This window comes from Pelmatolapia mariae, linkage group LG23 (assembly GCF_036321145.2).
Source record: "Pelmatolapia mariae isolate MD_Pm_ZW linkage group LG23, Pm_UMD_F_2, whole genome shotgun sequence".
Taxonomy (NCBI): domain Eukaryota; kingdom Metazoa; phylum Chordata; class Actinopteri; order Cichliformes; family Cichlidae; genus Pelmatolapia; species Pelmatolapia mariae.
In genome coordinates, this window is record NC_086246.1 from 39,354,277 (window position 1) to 39,376,195 (window position 21,919).

At 45.1% G+C, this 21,919-nt stretch overlaps 1 protein-coding gene across 1 annotated transcript; it reads right to left on the minus strand.

The window, feature by feature from the left end:
• Positions 1-905: 905 nt before the first annotated feature.
• On the minus strand, positions 906-16,656 carry zbtb7a (zinc finger and BTB domain containing 7a). The gene is made up of 5 exons (XM_063467682.1): positions 16,596-16,656; positions 15,507-15,625; positions 7,325-7,888; positions 5,617-6,500; positions 906-3,548 (listed from the first exon to the last, which is right to left on the minus strand). Exons 1-5 carry the CDS (start codon positions 16,654-16,656, stop codon positions 3,113-3,115), a joined length of 2,064 nt encoding a protein of 687 aa, XP_063323752.1. The 3' UTR covers positions 906-3,112.
• Between the last annotated feature and the right edge of the window lie 5,263 nt (positions 16,657-21,919).

Here is a 21,919-nt window from a genome sequence, read left to right on the forward strand (position 1 = left end):
GATACATGAAGATCACAAGACATTAGACTGCCCCGTTTACATCGGTCTGCCTGCAGGAGTCAAACTGTGCAATAATTAACCCCATCTTTATCATAACGAAACAACAAAAATAGAAACTAACTCTCAAGACCTGGCCAAACCCTGACAATGGCCAACAAGGGTAAACAAAGAGTTATGCAAATCTGCACCAAGAGAGCCGTGAAGTAAACAAGCAACTGTCCAATGTGTTGTTCTACAATATGGTATTTTCGCTTCTGTGGTACCGCGGACCTATTATCACTGCAGTTCCTCCGAGAACACATGTAGTTATGAGAGTAGCTGGTGAACAGATGGGGTAGACACCAAGTTTGTTTATCCAGCGTTGTCCTGAGACCCTTCAGCCTGCCAGCCAGCAATGCATGCTTGTGCACATGCATGCAAAAAAAATAAAATAATAAAAATGCATGTATGCATGCACACAGCGCTCTTTCCACTTGTCTACCTCCTCCTTCTATCCCCTTACTTTACATTAAGACGAAAAAAAAAAAGTCACTAGATTTTTTACAACTAAATTCAAGTGCATTCAGTTACATGGATTGATTTACTCTTTTTTTTTGTGTGTGGACCTGCTTGCTTCTCTTGTAGAGATCGACACTCGTCCCCTCTTTTCTTTTTTGGCAGCTTGTTGTCAAAACCTGAACGAAACCAGCGAAGGAGCTCGACTTCACCATCACGCACTGAAGGAAAAGGCTGATCTCATTTGCAACTGGTTTGTTTCAAAGTACCCGTTTCGTTGACCAAAGTGCCCTCCTCAGTAACAAAGTGCAATCATGTACTGCCTCTTCCCATCCGACGTGCAAAAGGACTGATAGTTGAAAAAAAGCACTACTGCAGAAATTACAGGGTGGGCTGGGGGAGGGGGGGGGGGGGGGGGCACTCTACATCACATGCATGTTCTCTTAACGCAAAAGGCTCAATGTGCTCATATGGAAACTAAAGTTGGATTCTGGAGTTTATTATTGTTTAAGACGGACAAATCCAAACGTATGGAGTCGCTGACAATATTCAAACAGATATGTCAGCTCTGGTGTTTTCCCCTTCTCTACAGGATACCTGGACCCAGTGAGCATGTGTGTGTGTTAGCGAGACAAAGTGTATTGGGGCTGGCAGCTCAGGGTGCATGTTTGAACAGGCTGTGGCTGACTCACACACGCTGATGATGTGGCCAGAGGGACCCTGGCTGCCACGCACACACACACACGCACGCAAACACATGTACATGTAAACACAGTCGCACACTAAACTGCCAGCACCAGGCGTCCTCCCCACAGTAACACCAGGCTCTAATATAATAATATCCCCTCCAGGCTGGTTCGGGGGCATTAGAGGACTACAGAGGGAGAGGGAGCGAGAGAAAAGGCCTGATTTGATCCCCTCCTGCCTGGAAACGTGGCTGAGCTGGGGGAGATTATTTTTTGGAATGCAACAGACATTGCGAGATCCCCCTCCCCTTCCCTCGATCCCCTCCCCCATCAACCAGCTGCAGCTGCGCTCCTATTTGGCCTCCCAACTTGGACAGGTATTTATTGCTCTCTTCATCATACAGGTTGCCTTACGGTTGTGTGGTCCCCAGGGCAAAAAGATTGGAATAAGCATAAACCTCCTCGCACATCAGCCCGCTTCCTTTAAATATTACCTCTCCCTCAGTTGGATATCTTTAGTAAAGCTGTGCAAACATAGAAAAAAAGGTGCTCGCCTATCTCTTCGTACTCTTTGTCACTCTCTCACTCAGGCTCCTTTAACCTGCGGTTGGTTAAGTGCTACCCGCGCCTTGTCACACAAGGACAGAATCCGAAAAACTGCAAAAAGTTAAGCACATTCATTCAATCGACCCCCTCGTCCTTTGGGCAGGAAATTTACATATCAAGTGTTAAGTTTAGGACAAATGGGTGAATCAATGCTTTTTTTTTTTTTTCCTCTCTCATCGAACATTCATACAGTTTGTTTTGTTCACCCACAAGCTTCACTCTGAGAAATATGACATCAAGTCTACGAGGAAAAAAAAATGTGATTGGTAACTACAAATCAGCATTAAGAGGGGCCAATGTCATATCACCACCTGCTGTATATACATGTATACAATAATAAAGTGTCAAGTACCCAAAGCAGTCAAAAAAATAAAATAATGAGAAACAAAAATTAAGACAAAATCAAAAGGGCGAACAAACATATTGACACCGCAGGGCTGTGAGGGATAAGAGGCCACGTAGTAAAGCCAACACGTACATTGACAATGGTAGTGCTTCAGAAACACAAACCCTCCACCCCTCGTATTCCCGAGTCCTGCAATTGGCGAGCCCCCATTAAAGTGGATTTGACTCAAAGTGAATTTGTTTTTCAGTAAGACAAGCCATAGATTCTTAAAACGCATTTTAGAGAGTAAGTAACACTTCAATCAAACCCCTGCCTCATTCTTTCTGGAACATTTAGAGAGGAAAAACTGTTGCATCAAAACTGTGGCGAGTTTTCCTTGCATATGCCATATTGTGGCAATGGTGTTTCTATGGTAACTGTACATTTCAGACCTGCAAAGAATAGAAAAAGAGTTGTTTTCATTGGGAGGATTTGTCCTCGCTTCACCCGTACAGCAGCCAGAAGGTGCTTGACAGACACCTTTCTTAGAGCTTGAAGGCTGTGAGGACAAAACCAATAAAAATCTAAATCAACTGCATAGTTGCTCAGAGTTCCTTTGTATCTATCATACATTTGCCTAAGCACATATGCCACATATGTATAAAACCCCTATTATTACAAAGAAAGAAATGACCCAGAAAGTGGACGTGATGGGTGCATGATTTGAAGCGTTCTTTGCTCTTTAACAAATAAACCAACTTAAGTGCTTGCAATTCTACGCCGTGTCCTAAGTAATAGGAGAAAGAAATATAAAGATTAGATTTTTGTGACACCCTGATTTGGTTTATAGAGGAATAGTTAGTTGTTTGTTGTAGTTTTTTTTTTGTAGTTTTTTTTAAATTGCCTTTGCATCTTTTACTCCTCTCTGTTCATTGGCCTGTCTCACAGGCGGTGCAGAGTGACTATGGTGTCCAGCAGTGTCCTTGTCTTCCCTGCAGTCTCAGGGCCCTGCCTCCCCTGCTAGCTCCTGCAGCTGAGGACTGTGTGCGTGTGCTCCAGCAGCAACCTCCACCTCCGCTGCCGAGGTCGATTCCGATCGCCGCCTTCCCCTGATGGTATGAGACCCGGGGCCGGTGTCGGATCCGGGGCTAAGCAAGCCCATGGGGGCCTCGAGGAGCCCTGGCTCTCTCACGCGAGGTTTCCGGCCTCGACGGGAGGGGATGCCGTTGCAGCCGTCCTTCTTGAGGTGGCGGTGCAGGTGATCCGAGCGCACAAAAGTCTTAAAGCAGCTCGAGCACTGATAGGGGCGCAGGCCGGTGTGTACACGCATGTGGTTCTTCAGGTCGTAGTTGTGAGCAAAGGCAGCTCCACATTGTGTACACAGGTAAGGCTTCTCTCCTGTATGCTTACGCATATGAACCTTGAGCTTGTCCTGCCTGAGAGGGAGAAAAATAAACACGGTCGAGTAAGAATACAAAGGCAAAAAATCTGCTGCACTAGAAGATCGATTCACACCCATTTGAATGCACTTAGTGCACACAGCCAGCTTCAGGTTCTAATCACTCGTGCAATATCACGTACAAATACATAATTAACTCAAACTATATTATTAATTCTCACACGTACAGTGGCCAGCTTTATATGCCTTGGATGGATTTATTTCCCATTTAAGAGCCATCTTCTGGATCTCCTCCAGTTCCGTGAAGGTACCCTGTCTAACTGACGAGAAGCCATAAACTTAACCTTTTTATTTGTGTAAATGCACGCAAGAGCACTATTGCTAAATGATAACAATATCAGTTTTATATCAGCGTTTTACGGCTTTTGTTAACATGTGTTTGATGACAACACAACAACAATTGATAGATTGCAAAAATGTTTAATGGAGACTTGAATTTCCTCTGCAGCGGAACGGTTCCAGGATCATTTGGAAAGAGCTGACATTCATTGTGGTAGTACTGTAGTACTGAGTGCAGCTCAAGTTTGCAGCTTATATTTATCCACAAGAGTCGTACTGGGACTGACTTTAGTAGGTGTCGCACATGAGCAAATAAAACTGCTCATGTGGAAAACTTGCTTTCCAAAAAATTGTGAGGTCTACAACACTGCAGTCAAAACAACATACAGCATGACTCTATATCAAAACGCATCTCATAACACGAAACTATTTGACTTTCCAATGACACCACCTACTAAACTTTATCAGACTTCTTTGGCCTTCATCTGACTCTTGTCCTTCCCTCCCCCATTTAGCCCTTACTATCTCTCCAGCTCCGAGCTCTTAAATCGCCTAACCCTTCTGTACCGAGGGCAGAGGGCTTCTAAACAAACAAGTGTAGTTAAGACAACTGCATCTGAACACATACACACCCACCCACAGGTGTGTGTATGCAAGTGCCAGGTAAGTGGATTAGCTGTCATACAAGGAAACAAATAAACCCACTGCAACGCTCTGTATACCTGTGCCCTAAATATAAATGTTAACCAAGAAACGCATGTGTGCACACACATACACAAACACACGATGCAGACGCATAGTTAGGGTGAAGCATTGGAACAAAGTGGCATACTGACAGAGGTGAATTATTTAAAGGACAGGGGTGATTTATTACTGGGCGATGCACACTCTTAACCCTGTTCAAACAGGATTAAGATTACAGTGCCCCCTTCCCACTGCCAATCTTAATTTACCTAGAAGGTATATTCAGATTGGTCTTCCCTACCTGCCAGCAGAGGTTTTGGCTATTTCTAGCCAACTGTATCTATTTCCAGCACAAGTCCACTGATTAATTAATTAAAGGAACTATTTCATGGAAAAGTCAAGACTTTTAAATAAGAGGAAAACATGTGCGCTCGAATACCCTTCTGTAGCCTAGTCACATTTATTTGAGCAGGACATGGCAGATTTCATTAGAGAGGTAAGGGAGTGACAGAAAGAGAGAGGAGGGGGTGGTGTAACTACTCTGCCGTGGGCAATAATCAACATAACCAGAGATCAAAAGTTCACATTACTGCATTGGAGCACATAGAGCACCATCCAGCGCCTGTAATCCCCCTCTGTATCAGAGCACAGCACTTTATAGCAGCCTTCCACTAGATAACACTACCATGGCACTGCCTTCTTTTATAGGACCCCTACGTTAAAATTCCAGGACTTTGCTATGAAGGCTGTCACAATAAAACAGACCTTTACAACCCTCCAGCCCCCTCTCTCTGACCTGAAAGATTCTACGTGGCGTTGTTATTAACATTCAGCTTCAATGTTATGTTGGGAAAAATCCTGGTTAGGGCCTAATCACTCCATCTTCAGGTAAATACACACGCACACGCGCACACACAGCTTCACAAGCTGCACTGTCTACTTAATACAAAGCTAAGTTGGTTAGCGCTAATACTCCTACTCTTGGCTTTGTGGTGTTTCCCCGCTGCTGGCCATTTTGTCAACAGTGTCCAAGACTATTAGCACATGTGACTTGAGGAAGTCTCTTCATTAATTGGGCTTACCTGGTAAAGCGCACTTTGCAGATGGCGCATTCGTAGGGTTTCTCTCCCGTGTGCGTTCTGATGTGACGCGGGAGCTTGCCTGCCCCTTGAATGACCTTGGAGCATATGGGGCACTTCTGGAAGGCCTTGGAGCGCATCTTCCGTTCTCCTCCACCCCCGCTGGCTCTCTCTCCGACCCCCCTCTCTGCTCCTACTCTGTCTTGGGCTGTACTGCCTCGTGATAACCAGAGTGATGGCACTCCCTGCGTTACAGCGGATGACGCTGTATCTTCGTGCTGTGTACTGCTAAAATAATTCAAGTAAAATTCCATGTCAGGGTCATCGCCATCTCCCTGGTCCTCACCGGTCGTAGCACGCTCCTTCTGCCTCTCGATGGAGTCCATCATCTGCTGCAGGAGGGCACTTGCTGAACCCCTCTCCGTTATCATCGCCTCCCTACAAGCGTCCTCCGTTTCGGGCTCCTGCCCCAGCCTAGAATTGTGAGGGAGGTAGAAGTGTCCGTTTTGGGACGGAGGGTAGTATGAGGACCCCAGGTTTCCTCCGTTACCCTGCACCGCGTCCCCATCCTCATCTTCATCCTCATCGTCGTCTTCTTCCTCTGGTTCCTGTTTAGGGACCTGGGACAAGGCGAGGGCCAAGGGGGAGTAGTACTCGCTGGGGCCAACAGGGGCCCCGTTGCTGGGGGTGCCCCCGTTCCCGTGATTAAAGTGCAGGTGTGCGGTGGGCAGGTCCCTGAGCTCCGGCGTGCTGCAGCTGCTGCTCCAATGCGCCCCTCTCTGGAAGTACTCCAGATACTCCCGGGCCCGCACCCGGTTCCCCTGCTCCCTCCCTCCTTTGCCTTTCCCATCCTCATCTTCACCCTCATCTTTTCGCTCACTGCCCGCCTAAAAATAAGAACAAACAAAGTGTTACAAGCCTGTGAAAAAAACAAATAAAAACATAAAGAGAAGATGGACTAAAGGCAGAGGAGGAAATGCATGTTTAAAATAAAATGTTTATCAGATACAAAAGGATCATGCGTGGGAACCTGTAGGGTCTGAGGCTTTTCAGCACTGACTCGGTATCCTGGATGCAAACCGAGGCGCTCAGTACGCTCATGGGTATTAGTATGTGCAATGAGAAAATGAAAACTAATTGGCAAAGAACATTCATGCCCGGTGTATGTATAAAACGAACAATAAAGCAGCACACGATCCTGTGTATGTCTTCGCTGCCGTACTCTGTAACTCTTAAAAACACCAGTCTTGAAAAAGGTTGTCAAGAGGCTTCAACTTTTGATAAAATGTAACAACAGATGTTAGAAAGCTTCCAATAATGATTTGACATCACGTCATCTTATCTCATGATGTAAAGCATTATCCATGCAGTGCAGCATGTCACAGCTACACTTGATCACGTTGAAGTGTAGTTGCAATGTGCTGTGTCTGTACTCTGTTAAAGAGCACGCTGTCCCTCCATGAATGCTGTTGGCTCAGAATGAGTAAGCGCTGAACTAACCCCACGGCTGTGGGGGTGTGTTTGGCATAGTGAGAGAAACTGATAAAGGCCGTGATATAAGCTTCACTATGCTGAGCATTAATTGAAGTTGATGGCTTAATGACAGGGTGGCCCTTTCACCGTGTGAATGAATCAGTTACTTGGATAAAGTACGGTTCATGCCTAAATTTGAATTGTGACACAAGTTACTTTAGCATTAAAAGTCTCGTACCGGCGGGGAGAGCACTTTGGTGTCCAGCAGGTGTGTACAGACATCCTGGACAGGTGGGATTTCCAGGAGACGTGCAGCAGCAAGGATCTCAGCCACACTGCTGTGACTGACTGTCAGCGTGGCCGTGTAGGCAAAGTCCAGCAAAGCTCCCAGAGCCTCCGCTGCCACAAAGTCGATGTTGTAGATGTTCTGTTGGTCGGCGGCTACCCCTGACGTGAAGAGCTTGTGGAAGTAGGTGCTGCAGGACGCCAGGACGGAGCGGTGAGCTGGGAACTCCCGATCTTGGGAAACCAGGAGCACGTCACACAGCAGCCCGCTGAGCCGCTGCTTGTTCAGGCTGCCCAGTATGTCTGCGCTGTGTTCAGGGAAAGGGATCCCCACAGGACCTTCCTCCGCCTCTCCCGCTCCTCCTCTCCCTCCTCCACCCCCACTGCTTGCTATCCCCCTGAGCCGCCTTCCGCCCCTCCCGCCGGCTCCTAACGACATCTTCCACCAGCCTGCCGCCGAGCCGCCTAGCACAGCCCCCACCCGTGTATCCGTCCTGCCGTCTGTCCGTCTGCCTATCTGAAGGAGAGTAGAAACAGGTGGAAAAGAAAAAGAGGAAATTAGCAGACAGGTATTACATGGACACAGAAAGAGAAATAAACATGGATTATCTGAATCAAAAGTTTGCGGAGGCCTCATTTGAAAATTATTTAAATATCAAGCACAAGAACGGAGAGCTCTCAGTTCACGGTACGCAGCTGGTAAAAATACACGTAGAAAGATTTTGAAATATCTTTGGAAAAACTGCAAAAACATCTACAAACTTGGGCCATATCTGGTTGCCCAAAAATTGACAATATTGTCAAATATAAAACTGAATGTACAATTAGGATGCTTCCATTTGAGCTTTGAAGCAACATGTGAATAAAGTCAAAACAATTTCATTTCTTAAAAATTGTCATAACCAGTCTGTAGCCTAATATGACACCATTTGAATACAGACTTTTTTCTAGCCTATGATCTTCCACCAAATAAACTGTACTGACTTTTCCAGCCGGTCAATAAAAATTTCTAATGAGTCACTCATCTTTATTCATTAATTTCTTGGCAGTTCAAAAACTTCTCTGCTGCTTTTTCACACCAACACGTCGACAGTTTCTGTGAAAATACATCAAACCTTCCCAGAACCACATACATCAAAATCTTCATGACATGCTGCTTAAAAATAAAAAGAGCCTGCTATAAACCTGGCTGAAACCAAACTTCACCATGAGCATTTCACACTTGCCAAATTTGCTGAACGCTGTAAACAATTTACTTTGTTCAAGCAGATTGGTTACAGACTTTGTGCAAAACAGGACTGTTACATATATTTGGTGCAAAGAATTAGTTTCTAATGGTGCTGAATAAACAGTAGCCTGCAACAATTTACATTTGGGTCAACAATTGGGTGAAGATGTTTGGACTGAATGCATGCAGGTGGCTAGGAGCCCATTTCCTTGTATACACGCCCACATCTATGGGAGTGTGCATGCACTTGTGCAAGGAATCAAGTAAGAGGTCGTGGAGGACAGATAGGCAGAGGGCTGTGGGGATCAGAGTGCATGCTGGGAGCTGGGCTGTGCAGGCTATGCTCTCTGTGTCGGTGGAGAGCCAGAAAGGGGAAGTGAGAGAGGTGGAGGAAAAGAGGTGGAGGGGAGGGGGGCTGCCAGAGCAGACCCTGTGGAAAAAACTCCACAGGAGGAGGAAGAGGACACGCAACAAGCTGCGAGGGAACGGTATTAAAAAGGGAGGTTGTCAATCCGGTCTGAGCTGGTTACCCCACCCTGTACTGTGTGCCAAGTTTCAGAAAAGGCCTGTCCCCTCGCTCACGTGTGGGGGGAGATTAAAATGATCGACTGAAGCCTGCGCGGTGGGAGGGGGGTTTCGGCAGAACAAGCCATCCTTGATTTCTCTATGAACGCACGGGCACACAAAATACTGTAACATCAATAACATATCAAACACACACATACAGACTCCAACCCTTTCCCCCCTTCTCCATCTGCCAGGGAGACCCAGCAGGGGGCAGCGGGTGGTGGTGGGAAGCAGGGATGTGTTGCATGTGCTGCTCTCTACGAGAGCAAGGCATTGAAATGACATTCCTTCAGATCAGACCTTCTGGTGTGTTTGTACACTACACCCCACTAACAAACCTGCCAAACCTGGCTGCCTCTCCTCTTTTGTCCCAGTTCACCCATGCTAACCTCTCCTTCTCTCTCCTCTGGAAAAATCTGATGACACACCTGAGATTTGGCAACATGTCACCTTTGTACAAATAAGCAGATGCATGTTTAAGCTTATTATGAGCAACTAAATAGGTCAATGATTTTTTTCTTTTTGCATTAATTACCCAAAAATCTAAAAGCTTCTACATCCAGAGATCACACATAAGACTGATTTACGTATTTACATCGTTGTGCTGTGTTTGATTAGTGTTAAATATGTAATGGCTCTACCATTTTTTTATTATTTGCTGTAATTCTCTCTTAACTCAATTCAGTTTTGATAGGCAGCTGACCAGAAAGCCTCTGCAAACACTGCCAACGTCTTTCGCAAAGCTCTGATAGAAGCGGACTGTCAGACATGGCAAGAGCAAATTTTATTATCCAACCCCTCATCTGAATATGTTGAGGGAGGGGAGGGAGATGAGAGCAAAGACAAAGAGAGATGACACGGGAGGGAGAGAGCGAGCGCGAGCGGTGTGAGATGGAAGAAAGAGCAAGAGAAAGGGCAACCACATGGCTACCGGTCACGTCCTTCGCAGGTGGAAATAGATCTCTGTGAGCCCATCCAGACCCGAGCCAACCTGCTTTTCTCTAACACAGATCTACAGCACCTGCACTAGACCAGACGAGCTTGTATAGCACGCTATCCCCCGCACATACAAAGCTGACCCTAGGTCACGGCTTTGTGGGGTAAAGACGTTGAGCTGAGAGGAGATAAAGAAAAAAAAAAAAACACACGCATACATGCGCAAACTTGATTCAGCGCCAATGAAGCGCGGAGGCACCACTCTGCATGCAAAAGCCACCTGTCCTCAAATAAACCTACAAAGAGCACTACGAAAGAGGAAACACAGTGCAACAAACCTGATCCTGACACCTCCTCATGGCTTGAAACATTCCTTATCACTAATTCATGCCTGTGGGTGACAAGGCCCACAGCCCGGCACAAAGCAGCGCAGCAGCTGTCCGTGTCCCTGGTGCTCCACTTCCAGGGTAGGGCCTCCTCTCAATGCTCAGTCCATGAGCACCCAGGCCTGCTTTGCAAGTCAAACAACTCCTTTAAAATAGGACCTACCCATCCCTTCCCCGCCCTCATCACCTTCATTTCATCTGTAATCTGCCCCTTCCCATATATCTGCACACAACGGTCGTTTTTGACTTTCTGTTTTGCTGTTGTTTCGGTTGACTGTGCAGTGACCTATGCATTAAATATCTTTGCCAAGACAGTTGTACCCGATTTTAGTCTCACTCGCAGACAAACACGTTATGACGGGAAGCGCAGGTATTTAGTAAAAGCAGTAGTATTTTGGCCGATACACATCATCTGTGAAACATACCACTCATTCCAAAATACAAAGAAACAGTCTGCACAACCTCAGGTGGTTTTTAGATGAGAAAATATATTGCCTAATGCACACAACAACAAAAAAGCAACCGAAAAACAACCGTCAACCAAATTTCACAGCGAATACCACATCAGTATCTGTCTGTTATTCAAAACTTTCAGTTACCTCTTTCTTAAACTTGAAAAACATGAAAAATTGTAATTGGCTCATAAAAATATTACACAACTCAAAAGTGCTGAGAAATCTGCCTTTAAAAGAGAACAAGCAGAACAAACATGAGTGAATTAAAGAGCCCTTAAACTATAAATGCTAATGGAGCATGTAGCAGCCATGTTTTAAAAGTGAAATGCAGGAAAGTTATTAATTTTATCTGTTTGTAGTCCTAGACTTTTTACAAGAGAACAATTATTTCTCAATTTTACTCGGGTGAAGACTATGCAATCACCATCTCATTCACTATCCAAGTAACTCATTTATTAGGACCTCAAGTGTTTGTATAAAGACTCGAGGAAACTGCGGCTCCAGAAATGAAAATGTGAAAAATCTTTGCATCTGGTTGGCCCTATGGTCCTGTCTATTCTTCCATAACACTTTTTTTAATCATATCTCTTTCTCCCTTGCCCTTATTTCACAAACTGACTCAACTGTTTTTGCCTCTATGGCAACAACCAAGGGAATCACTTTACTCAGGTCAACAAAGTTCAAGGTGGGACAAAGAGGACATCGCAAGATAACTGGAATGAGGAGGGGGGTGGCAGTTCCTAGGAAAAGTGGATTTTGATCAAGTGCCACAGCTAAGTGACTCATTGCTGCCAGCAGTGGAAGGAAACCTGATTGGTCATATTGGGAGCGAAGCAGGAAGAGAGTAAGCAACTGATAAAACTGAAGCTGCGAGGGCTGGTCTAGGCCTGGCAGCTTTCACTAGAAACTAACCAGGAAGCACTGCCAAAACATAGACACAAAGCCAGTGAAAAGGTGGTGGGTGAGGCAGGGCGTTAAACTTACAAGCTCGCTCATAACTCATGAGCACATGGAGGCCCAGGAATCCGGCTCAGATGTCAATGATAAACTCAAGAGATCTCATTCGGTTACCTGGTATAACCTGTTACAATAAGTGGAAAGGTAACCACCCACAAGTGGGGCAAAGTTTAATTTGAGGAAGCCAGCAGGGGGATTTATGATTTCCTTAAAGAGTGTTCGTGCTGCTGTACAGCAAAGGAGCTCCAGAAGAGAGACATGTAGCTGCTATCAATGACGTGCAGAAGCCCTCAAACTGTTCTGAATTTGCATGGTTTTATTTTCCTGACCGTTTGCACTGTAGTACTCAGACCCACAGCCTACTAAACACACAAACAAATAAAAACAAAACTGTGATTCACTTTAGCATGACACACCGAAATGACTGCTCTTGCAATGCACACAATAACAGAAGTATATTTCTTTTTGCACCTGGACATCTTCTCTTATTAGACAGCATTTTACTTAAAGCATATGCAAATGATGTTCTGATGTAGTTTAAACTCCTGAAGTAGCAGTCTAAATAAAAAGGGACCTTCTTAAATAAAACACTGTTGCATGCACTACAAATCTTTTTTTGTGGTCACTAAATGTAGAAAAAAATACCACGCTGGTAGATAATGAAATCTTTTCTCTCAGATTTTTTTACAAGTAAAACTTCAACTTCAACAATTCTTTAAAGCCAGTTACAGTTTTGTGGTTTTGATGACAATTTTGTGCCGCTGATCAGAATTATAACACATGGTAGGGAGACTAGCTTCTCTCAGGCTGCAGCATAATAAAACCACATCCACAGTCTGAGTTCCTTTTAGTGTGAGTAACATGGTTCGACACTGCCATGCTGCCAACCAGGAAGTGTATGAAAATCTAAGACGTGCCTTCAGAAACCGCACTACACCCCTACACTGCGTCGTCCGGCACAACTTGAGCTGGCCAATCGGTCAGTCTGCAGGCCCAACATGCCCCGGCTGCATCGCTCTGTGCATGCGCAGTCCAGCGGGGAAAGAGGACTTCCTGTGAGTCTGTTGCAGGCGTGTAACAGAACCCGCTCTGTTATCAGATGACCAGCTCTCTGCTTGCTCGATCTCTCTGTCCCTACTGTCTGACCCCCCCTCCACGCACACACAACCGCCTCCCCCTTCCTCTCATCTGTCGCTCTCATCTCATCATTGCTCCATCTCTGTCTCAGAGTCTGCACTGCATAGTATCCACCACATCACCCACTTCCCCTTTCCACTGCTGAGGAGGCAAAGCAGCGCAGACCAACCCACCCTCCCGAGTCTCACCATCCCCTAATGCATCCCACCCATCGTCTCTCTTGTTTCATTGCAAACCGATTCTCTAAATCAACGTGCGGACAGTGTCAGTTTGGTCTCATATCCTCCTTCCTGATCACTTGGCCTTTCTGCTTAATTAAAAATGAGCCTTTGGACTCTGTCCTACAGTTCTTAATATCAACTTCACAATAAATTAAAGTGTTGACAGAAGCCTGCCGCCTTCGACTATTCCATGGTTTTTACTTGATACTGAAAAATCCTCGCTTAACAAAACATTTAAGTCCCCAAGTGTGGAAATTCAAGTCTAGCTTCACCCCCCCACTCTGAAAAACATCTCAGCCTTTTACTCTCCCACTCTAATTTGATCAGGTTGTGTTGGCCTCTCCATAATAAATGTCCCAGAAGAGAACAGAAGAAGCCCCTTTACTCCCCCTAGACTTCAGCACAACAACAGAAAAACAACAGAGAGGGGTCTGTCTGTCTAGCCAGGCTGGAAGCTGTGGTATACTAAGCAGCTGACCAGGGGAACCAAACATTAGGGGGAAGTGAAGCTGCATTCACCATGGAGGAGGCTAACCAAACAATATGAACTGGAGATAAATGTGCAAACGCATATAAAAGAGCATGTATAGAGATGGGGCAGAGAAACAGTATAGAAAGCGTGTGCCGTTTAGCACACAGCACGACAAGAAAATATCAACACGAGTGACACTAGATACTAGAGATTATGTGACCACATGAAAAAAAAGTAAAACTCAACAAACACAATGACTGTTACATGCGATGTACAGTACACAGCCAACATTTCACTCCGAAACGAACCCTCAAACTGCCACGGCGACATCACGCAACCTGTCTTCTCAGTCTGTCTGAACCTGCTAGTTTTGGGCCATAGTGGTGTAGGCACAAACATACAGGAATATCAAACTGTATTCAGCCTCACCGCCAAATTGATGGGTGGTGTCTTGGACCTGCCCACAGCCACTGAAGTCCCCTGCAATTCCCCTGGAGTCTATTGTTGGTAACACAGACGCACACGCATGCGTGCACACACCCATACAAACACATATGGCGTCCTAGTTTAACCTCTTGCTGGAATTCTCTTGAAATAACTATACTTTTCTGACACAGTAGTACCTAAGAAATAACACAGCACAACATCAACACAACATTTACTGTAACTAATACATACATGCATTTGTTTGTAACACTGGGCTAAATAGAAAATGTCGCCTGTCACCTTCTGAGAAACATTCCAAACACTTTCCCAGCACTTGGGCGTCTTCGTGTACTGTACCCTCTCCGTGCCCACACACTTAAAAAACGGGTTCAACAAGTATGCAAAGCCAAAAAATATGCATCTGGTTATCGGGCAAAGCAGCCGAGGGTTGCTATGAAGTCTTTAAACCACGAACCGCAAGAAAGCATTACACGGCAGACAAGATTAGAATCTGCTTTTAACAAGATACTGGTGATGAAGGGGGTGAATGGACTACGCAGAAAACATGTCATGAGATTGACCGTGGTGCAACTGGCTGAGGAAACCTGAAATCAAGCCACAAGAACATAAGTTCTCCAAGAGAAAGTTTCCAGAGCTTATGTGCTATTTTAATATTGCATGGACTTCGCTGTGACAGCTTCCCCTACAAGCGAAAATCAGCTGTCACGAGATGTGTCACATATTCTCTTTGTCAGCAAGAAGAGATGCCACTTACTGATGATTCTCAAATAAGCTGTTGCTCAACTGCTCACCTGTACCCTGTCAGCGATCAGCGTGGTCGCGCTGCTACAGTCTAGAAAACATCTGATATGGTGGTTTTTGTGGAGTTGGTTTAACAGCCCTAAAGAAGCAGCAGTACAGGATGTGCGACTGTCTTCATCTTTTCACTCTACTAATAATAGCAGCAGAGCAATTTAATCACAGCAGTAGGTAAAAAAACATTCAAAGAAAAGTTCATCTTAACAGCATAAAAATAACCCCCATGCACAATGAGCTTAAATGGCCAGAGTTTAAAAAGTTAGCGTGGTGGAAAGGAAAAACTTTGTTTAAACAAGCAGCTATTTCTCTGTGCACAAACTTGCACTCAACAGTGACCTATTTGCCATTCTCTCCTTTATCTGCAAGTGGGTCAAGAACTCTGAACTCTGTCAAGCCCCTTTGCTCTCACCCACAACATGCTATGGCATTTATTTCCTCTGCTTGCCTCTCGTCTCCTTTCAGTGACAGCCTAAAGACCCAGTTTGTGTACGCGCGCGGGTGTGTGTGTGTGGATGCCTTTGTGGTGCTTACCAAATAGGCTGAAAATGTTTCCCGAGCCCTATCTGCCTCCCCTGCCTGCCGGCCAGCACTGCTGCCTCCGTCTCTGGGCAGGGCTAGAGCTCCACCAGACAGGAAACTTACGAGTGGCCCTAGTCATACAGGCAAGCCCTTGCCTGATCCCACACAAACAGACACCTACCCCCCACCCCCCAACCACCAGCACCAACACCACCCCACCCCCCCTCTATTTTCAGCCCACAACTCAGCTTTGCATCCCCCACCCTCATTGGCTTGACAGCAGCTCACTCACCACACCTCCTTGTTGGGATAGGCTGGCGGCTGTTCCCTTTCCTGGATGGCCGAGGGCAAGGCACTCTGGGATATAGAGTTCTGCAACTCCGTTTGACCTGGTTTACGGTCCCTGCTGTACACTACGAGTCCCAGCTCCCTCTGCCCTCACCACCCCCACTATCTCCAAGCCTCCTCTAACGTAAGCACTCGGGGCTGAATTATACACTACAGTATGTTGCTAGCAGGCTGCCAGGTATTAAAGTACAGAGCAGCCATGTAGCAGGGCAGAGCTTCGCAGGGAAAAAAAGCAACAACATTTCAGCCTCAACTGTCAGAGCAGTACTGAAGTCTTTCATCAGCTCACGCTACAGTGACATGGCAGACCCCTGAAACTCCTGCCCTAATTTGTGACTTATTCATATGGTGAGCAGTGTACCAGTGCCACTCCAACATGCCCTCCACACACAACTCACACCACACGGAGCCTTTCAATCGCTGCCATCCCCAAAAGTTGTTGCCATTGCTTTTACCTTGTCCGATTGAATTATTTTTGGTTCCTCCTCCTTGTTCACTGCCCCCCCACCTTCTCTCTCTTTCTCTCGCTCTCTCTCTCTCTCTATCTCGAGAACCCCCCCTCCCCCTCCTCTCCCTCCTCCACCACCTCCACCTCCTCTAAGTGCTTCCACCTGCCTGAAAAGTTAATGCCTTGAACACATCCTATAAACTTTATCTCAAGATTCCCCAGAGGTAAAGAGCAGCACAGAGGAAGTACTTTACAAGGATTAAAAAAAAGAGGAACCTTAACTGGAGACTACTGCTGCGACCCACCTCTCCTCTCCTCTCTGGCCAACCCCCCCACCCTGCTCTCCTCTCTGGCCCCCTCCCTCATTCCTCTCCTCTTCTGCCCTGCTCTCCTCTGTTCGACAGGCCCAGGGCAGACAGAAGGGGGGGGATGACAGGGTGTCTTTAGCTCACCTGCGATGGCCGTGGTGGTGCTTGTTGTGGGTTAGCTCAGCCCTCTCCTCTCCTCCTCTCCGGAGCTCTCTCTCCCTCTCACTGTTGTGCAGCTTAAAGCCCCGTATGCGCTAACCAAGCAGCAGCAGATCAACTCAATTCCCTTCCTGGTTTCTGGAGGGCAAAGAGGTCCCTCCCTTTCTCTCTCTCCCTCTCTCTCTCTCTCTCTTAAAGAAACAGCATCCCCCCCCTCGCTCTCTTCTCCCTCCTCCCTCCGTGGAATAAAAGTAAAGTGAAAATCATTTTGCGCTAAAACAGTTGACAGTTATCAAAGTAATAAAGTCACTCACATGTAACACCAATCATTAACCCACGGCTTCCCACTCAGTAGTTTCACAGTGAATGTCTTCCAGTGTTCCCCTCCACAGACAATCGTGGGGTTTTTTTTGGGGGGGGGGGTGGCGGGGGGGTTAAAATGCTAAACAGTGTTGTAGTCTGTGTCTGTTCTCACCCGCCTCATCTCTTTCTGCTCCTTTCCTTTTCTCTGTCAGTTGAGTCGCACCCACCCATCCTATTGCCTGAGGTCATGGTGTCCCACCCCAAAAGCAAGTCTTGGCACATTCCAGCACATACACTGGGGGCTGCCAGCAACCCCCCTCTATACACATACACTCTGGCTCTGCACAGTGTTTGTGCATAATACCTGCCAGGCTCCAACAGGTGAGGTATTAGAGAAGACATTTCTAAGTGAAAACGTGTCTTACCCACTGTGGAGAACAGCGAGTTCCCGTGTGTAAATTTACAGTCCGTGTATTTGATGTTGCGCCACTTCCAACCACCCACCGGCACACCCCCTCAGTGAGAGCAAGCCAGCCATTGTACCACTGAGTGGGATGGAGCATAAGATGTATTTGATAATCGTGTTGCACCATGAACCAACCCAGCACACCTCTGAATGCACTTTTAAGCATGATGTTTTAAGCACGCACATACAAGACACACTTTACACAATGTTGCTGTTTGTGAACAGTCTTTGAGCCACACAGGAGTCCCACAGTGTAGCAGAGACTGACACTGACTTGGCACTGCACACATGCAGGGGAATTAAGGGCTATTTGGCAGGGTGAGGCAGTGACACACTGTCTGTCTAGAGGGCACTGTTCAGCCAATCTCCACATTAGCACGTGGGAGTTATAGCTCACAAAGTTCAGAAAAACATGTGAATTGCAGTATGTGAACCTTTGATGTTACCACTTGCTATAATTTCCAAAGCTAAGACAAGAGGATGCAGGTGGACCGGCTGTGGCCAAAGCGAAATGGAAAAACAAACAAACAAACAAAAAAAAAACAGGATATACACATTCACATAAATACATAAAATTTTCACAAGATGCCTTCTATTCAGTTTTGCCCTAATTACCCACAATGAAAATGAGTTGCTCTCAGTCCACAGCAGTCTGAGATGATGTCAGACATTTTTATAGCAATGTCGCCTTTTGGTCCAATATAAACTGGTCCTCCCCAGTGCCAGACACCCCACATCAGATCTGGATTTGTCATTACTGTCTGAATGATGGTTTTGATTATATCTCAGCAAAAAAAGAAGGCAGTTGACAAGAATTCCTGTCCACAGACTGCCATGACCTTCTTACAAAAGGTCGATATATATTTAGTAAAACTAAAAGGTTTCTGTGACCACAGGCATAGACTTTTTTTGTATGATCTCCAGTTTAGTCTTTAGCACATTTCACATGCAGGTAATAATGTTTAGTTTAATGAAACTGGCACAGACTATTGTGTCTGTAAACATTTTTTCTTCCTGTATATGCAGGCCCCAAAGTACAATATCAATGTAACTTGTAACTGTGAGTTGCATGTTATTATAGCTTTCGTTCAAAAGGATTTCTAATGTACTAATGAGTGGAGAGAGTGTGTTGAGACGATGGAAGGAGCACTTTGAGGAGTGCATGAATAAAGAAAATGAGAGAGGGTGGACGACAGATGGAGGAAAGTTAGTGAATCAGGAAGTGCAGAGGATTAGTAAGGAGGAAGTGAGGGCAGCTAAGGCATGAAGAGTGGAAAGGCACTTGGTTCAGATGACATACCTGTGGATGTCTAGAAGAGGGTAGTGGACTTTTTGACACTGTTTAACTCAATCTTAGAGAGTTTGAGCCTGAGGACTGGAGAATAAGTGCACTGTACTGATTTTCAAGAACAAGACTGATGTGCAGAGCTGTAGTAAATACACAGGGATAAATCTGATGAGACACACCGTAAAGCTGTGGGAAAGATTTGTTGAATCTAGGTTAAGATGAGAGGTGACGATCAGTGATCAGCAGTATGGCTTCATGCTGAGAAAGAGCCCTACAGATGTGATCTTTATTTGAGAGTGTTAATGGAGAAGTACAGAGAAAGTCAGAAGGAGCTACACTGTGTCTTTGCGGATCAGAAAAAGCAGATAATTGGCTGCTGAGAGAGGAACTGTGGTACTGCACGAGGAAGTCAGGAATGGCAGAGCAGTATGTGAGGGTAGTGCAGGACATGTATGAGGACAGAGACAGCGGTGAGGCGTGAGGTAAGAGTGACAGATGGCGTTAAGGTGGGGGTGGGATTACATTGGGATCTGCTCTGAGCCTGAGTTTGCAGTGTGGACAGGTTGAGAGATGAGGTCAGACAGGAGTCTTCAAATGAGACTGTGATCTGTAGTGAGAGTAGGTAGTATGTGAACGAGAGCCTTCAGAGGTGGAGGTATGCTCTTAGAGAAGAGGAATGAAAGTCAGGAAAAGGAACACAGAATACCTGAATGAGAGGGAGACAGGTGTAACAGTGAAGCTGCAAGGAGCAGATGAGTTTAAATACCTGGGGTCAGCCAACACAAGAGAGGTGAAGCAGAGAGTGCTCCATCCCAAATATAGCAAAAAATATACAACTGGATTAATGTCAGGGGATCTGTCCAGTTAATAGCATTCACTTCTGTCTTTAAAAGAATGGTTACTTAGTTACGGACCAAACAATGCTCTACCAACATTCACCGGGCATGTGTTCATGATCTTTGGTAAAATTTAATAAGGTCTCCAACTTGTTTATTCTGTTCCAGCCCAGTACGGCCACATTGCATTAGAAACACGCAGCGGGTGTTACCAAATTTTTCCAATGTGGGTGACCCAGAGGAAATCAGAATATTAGATCAGAAACAAACAGTGCAGAAAAGCAGGATAGAAATCATTGTTTGTGTTTTTTTACGCTCATGTGCAGCTATGTGCCTATAACGTGAAAATTGGCAGAGCCAGAAAAGTGCTTCATATAAAATAACTGTTTCATACACATGTAGTAGTACACAGGTTTTAGAATGAAAATATACTTAAATATCTAAAGTAAATTTACTCATTACGGGGAATGGGCCTTTTCAAAATTATGCATAATTGTTCATTAACAATGTGGACACCTTTTTTTTTTTTTTTATTACTCATGTAATACTGGGTACGTTTATCTAAAAAAAACTCATAATACATTAAAATCTCTAAAATAATAAGTAAATAAAGCTTTAAATTCAATAATATAGAATAAAATGCACATTATTTGCATACCAAATACAGTGGAACAGAAGTAATAGAGCCTGGAGCCTGGCTCTGCCGAAGATTCTTCCTGTTAAAAGAGTGTTTTTCCTTCCCACTGACGCCAAGTGCTTGCTCACAGGGGGTCGTCTGATTGTAGGGTTTTTATCTTACAATATAAAGCACATGGAGGTGATTTTTGTTGTGATTTATGGTTATATAAATAGAAACTGAACTGAACAGAACTAGAGCAGCCAAGAGGCGGTGCTCGGCCTCTAAGTTACTTCTGCCTCCGTTTTTTGTTTTTTTGGGTTTTTTTTAATTATTATTATTTTTTTTTTTTACCGTAGCTTTGATCTTCCTCTCAATGCCAAAGTAACACTGCCCTAAATGTTTTTAAAAATTACATAAAAAAAATATCAAGAATAAAACTTACCGCGCTGAAGTCAGCATTCAGCAGCCTGGATTCCAGTCGCCATTTATGTGTTAACCATCAAAGTTAGCTAACTAGGCTATCCCCACTCACGGGCACTGTTGCTAGGGTTACCAGCACTGATGTACGGAATTCTGTCAGCCAATCAGAAACAAGTATCCCATTCTATGTTCATCAGTTCACTGACTGTCTGAAAATTCAAACACGTGATTAAATAACAGCTCCACGGGCAATAATTAAGAAATACTGAAGCCATCAGGCCAATCCTCCTTACTACCTGCAACTCAAAATTCAGACTATGCACCAAAAGTAAGATTTTGTAAACATGTAGCCAAATTTTATTTTTATTTCACCTTTTTTTAATCCTTAGTTACTAATTTCTTTAAAATTAATGATTAAAAGCTGAAGAAAAAGCTGGCTGCATAGTTTGCATATCTTAACTATTCAGATTAAAGGGACTACACTCACAGGCAGTTTGATTAGACACACCTGTTCATTTTCTCTTTATCTAAACAGCCAATCACATGGCAGCAGCTCAGTGCATTTAGAAAAGAAGTTATAGGACAAACTGCTGAAGCTCAAACCGAGCACCAGGTTGGAGAAGAAAGATGATTTAACTGACTGAACATGGCAATGTGATTTTTCCCTGACAGCCTGGTCTGAGTTCTGTAGAAACTGTTGATTTACTGCGATTTCCCACACAACCATCAATTGCAGAGAACGGTCTGAAAAAGAGAAAATATCCAGTGAGCAGCGGTTATCTGGGTGAAAACACCCTTTTTTGACGTCAGAGGAGATAGGCCTGACTACTTTAAGCTTATAAGAAAATAAAAGTAACTAATTTCCAAGGTGTGCAGAAGAGCAATCTGTGAACACAAAACTTAGCAGTGCTAGAGCAGCAGAAGACCACACTGGGTGCCACTCTTGTCAGCTGAGAACAGGAAACTGAGGATACAACTGACAAAAATTGGGCAACAGAAGAGTGGAAAATGTTGCCTGTTGTGATAAGTCTGGATTTCTGCTGCAACATTCGGATGGTACAGTCAGAATCCTGCCGTTAACAGTTTAGGCTGTTAGGCTGCTGGTGTAAATGTGTGTGTGGGGGAGGCGGGGGTCATGACCTGGCACACTTTGAGCCACGCTGAAACGCTACAGCCTGAATGACTGTTGTTGCCATCCATGTTCAGCGTATTCATCTTGGCTGCTTCCAA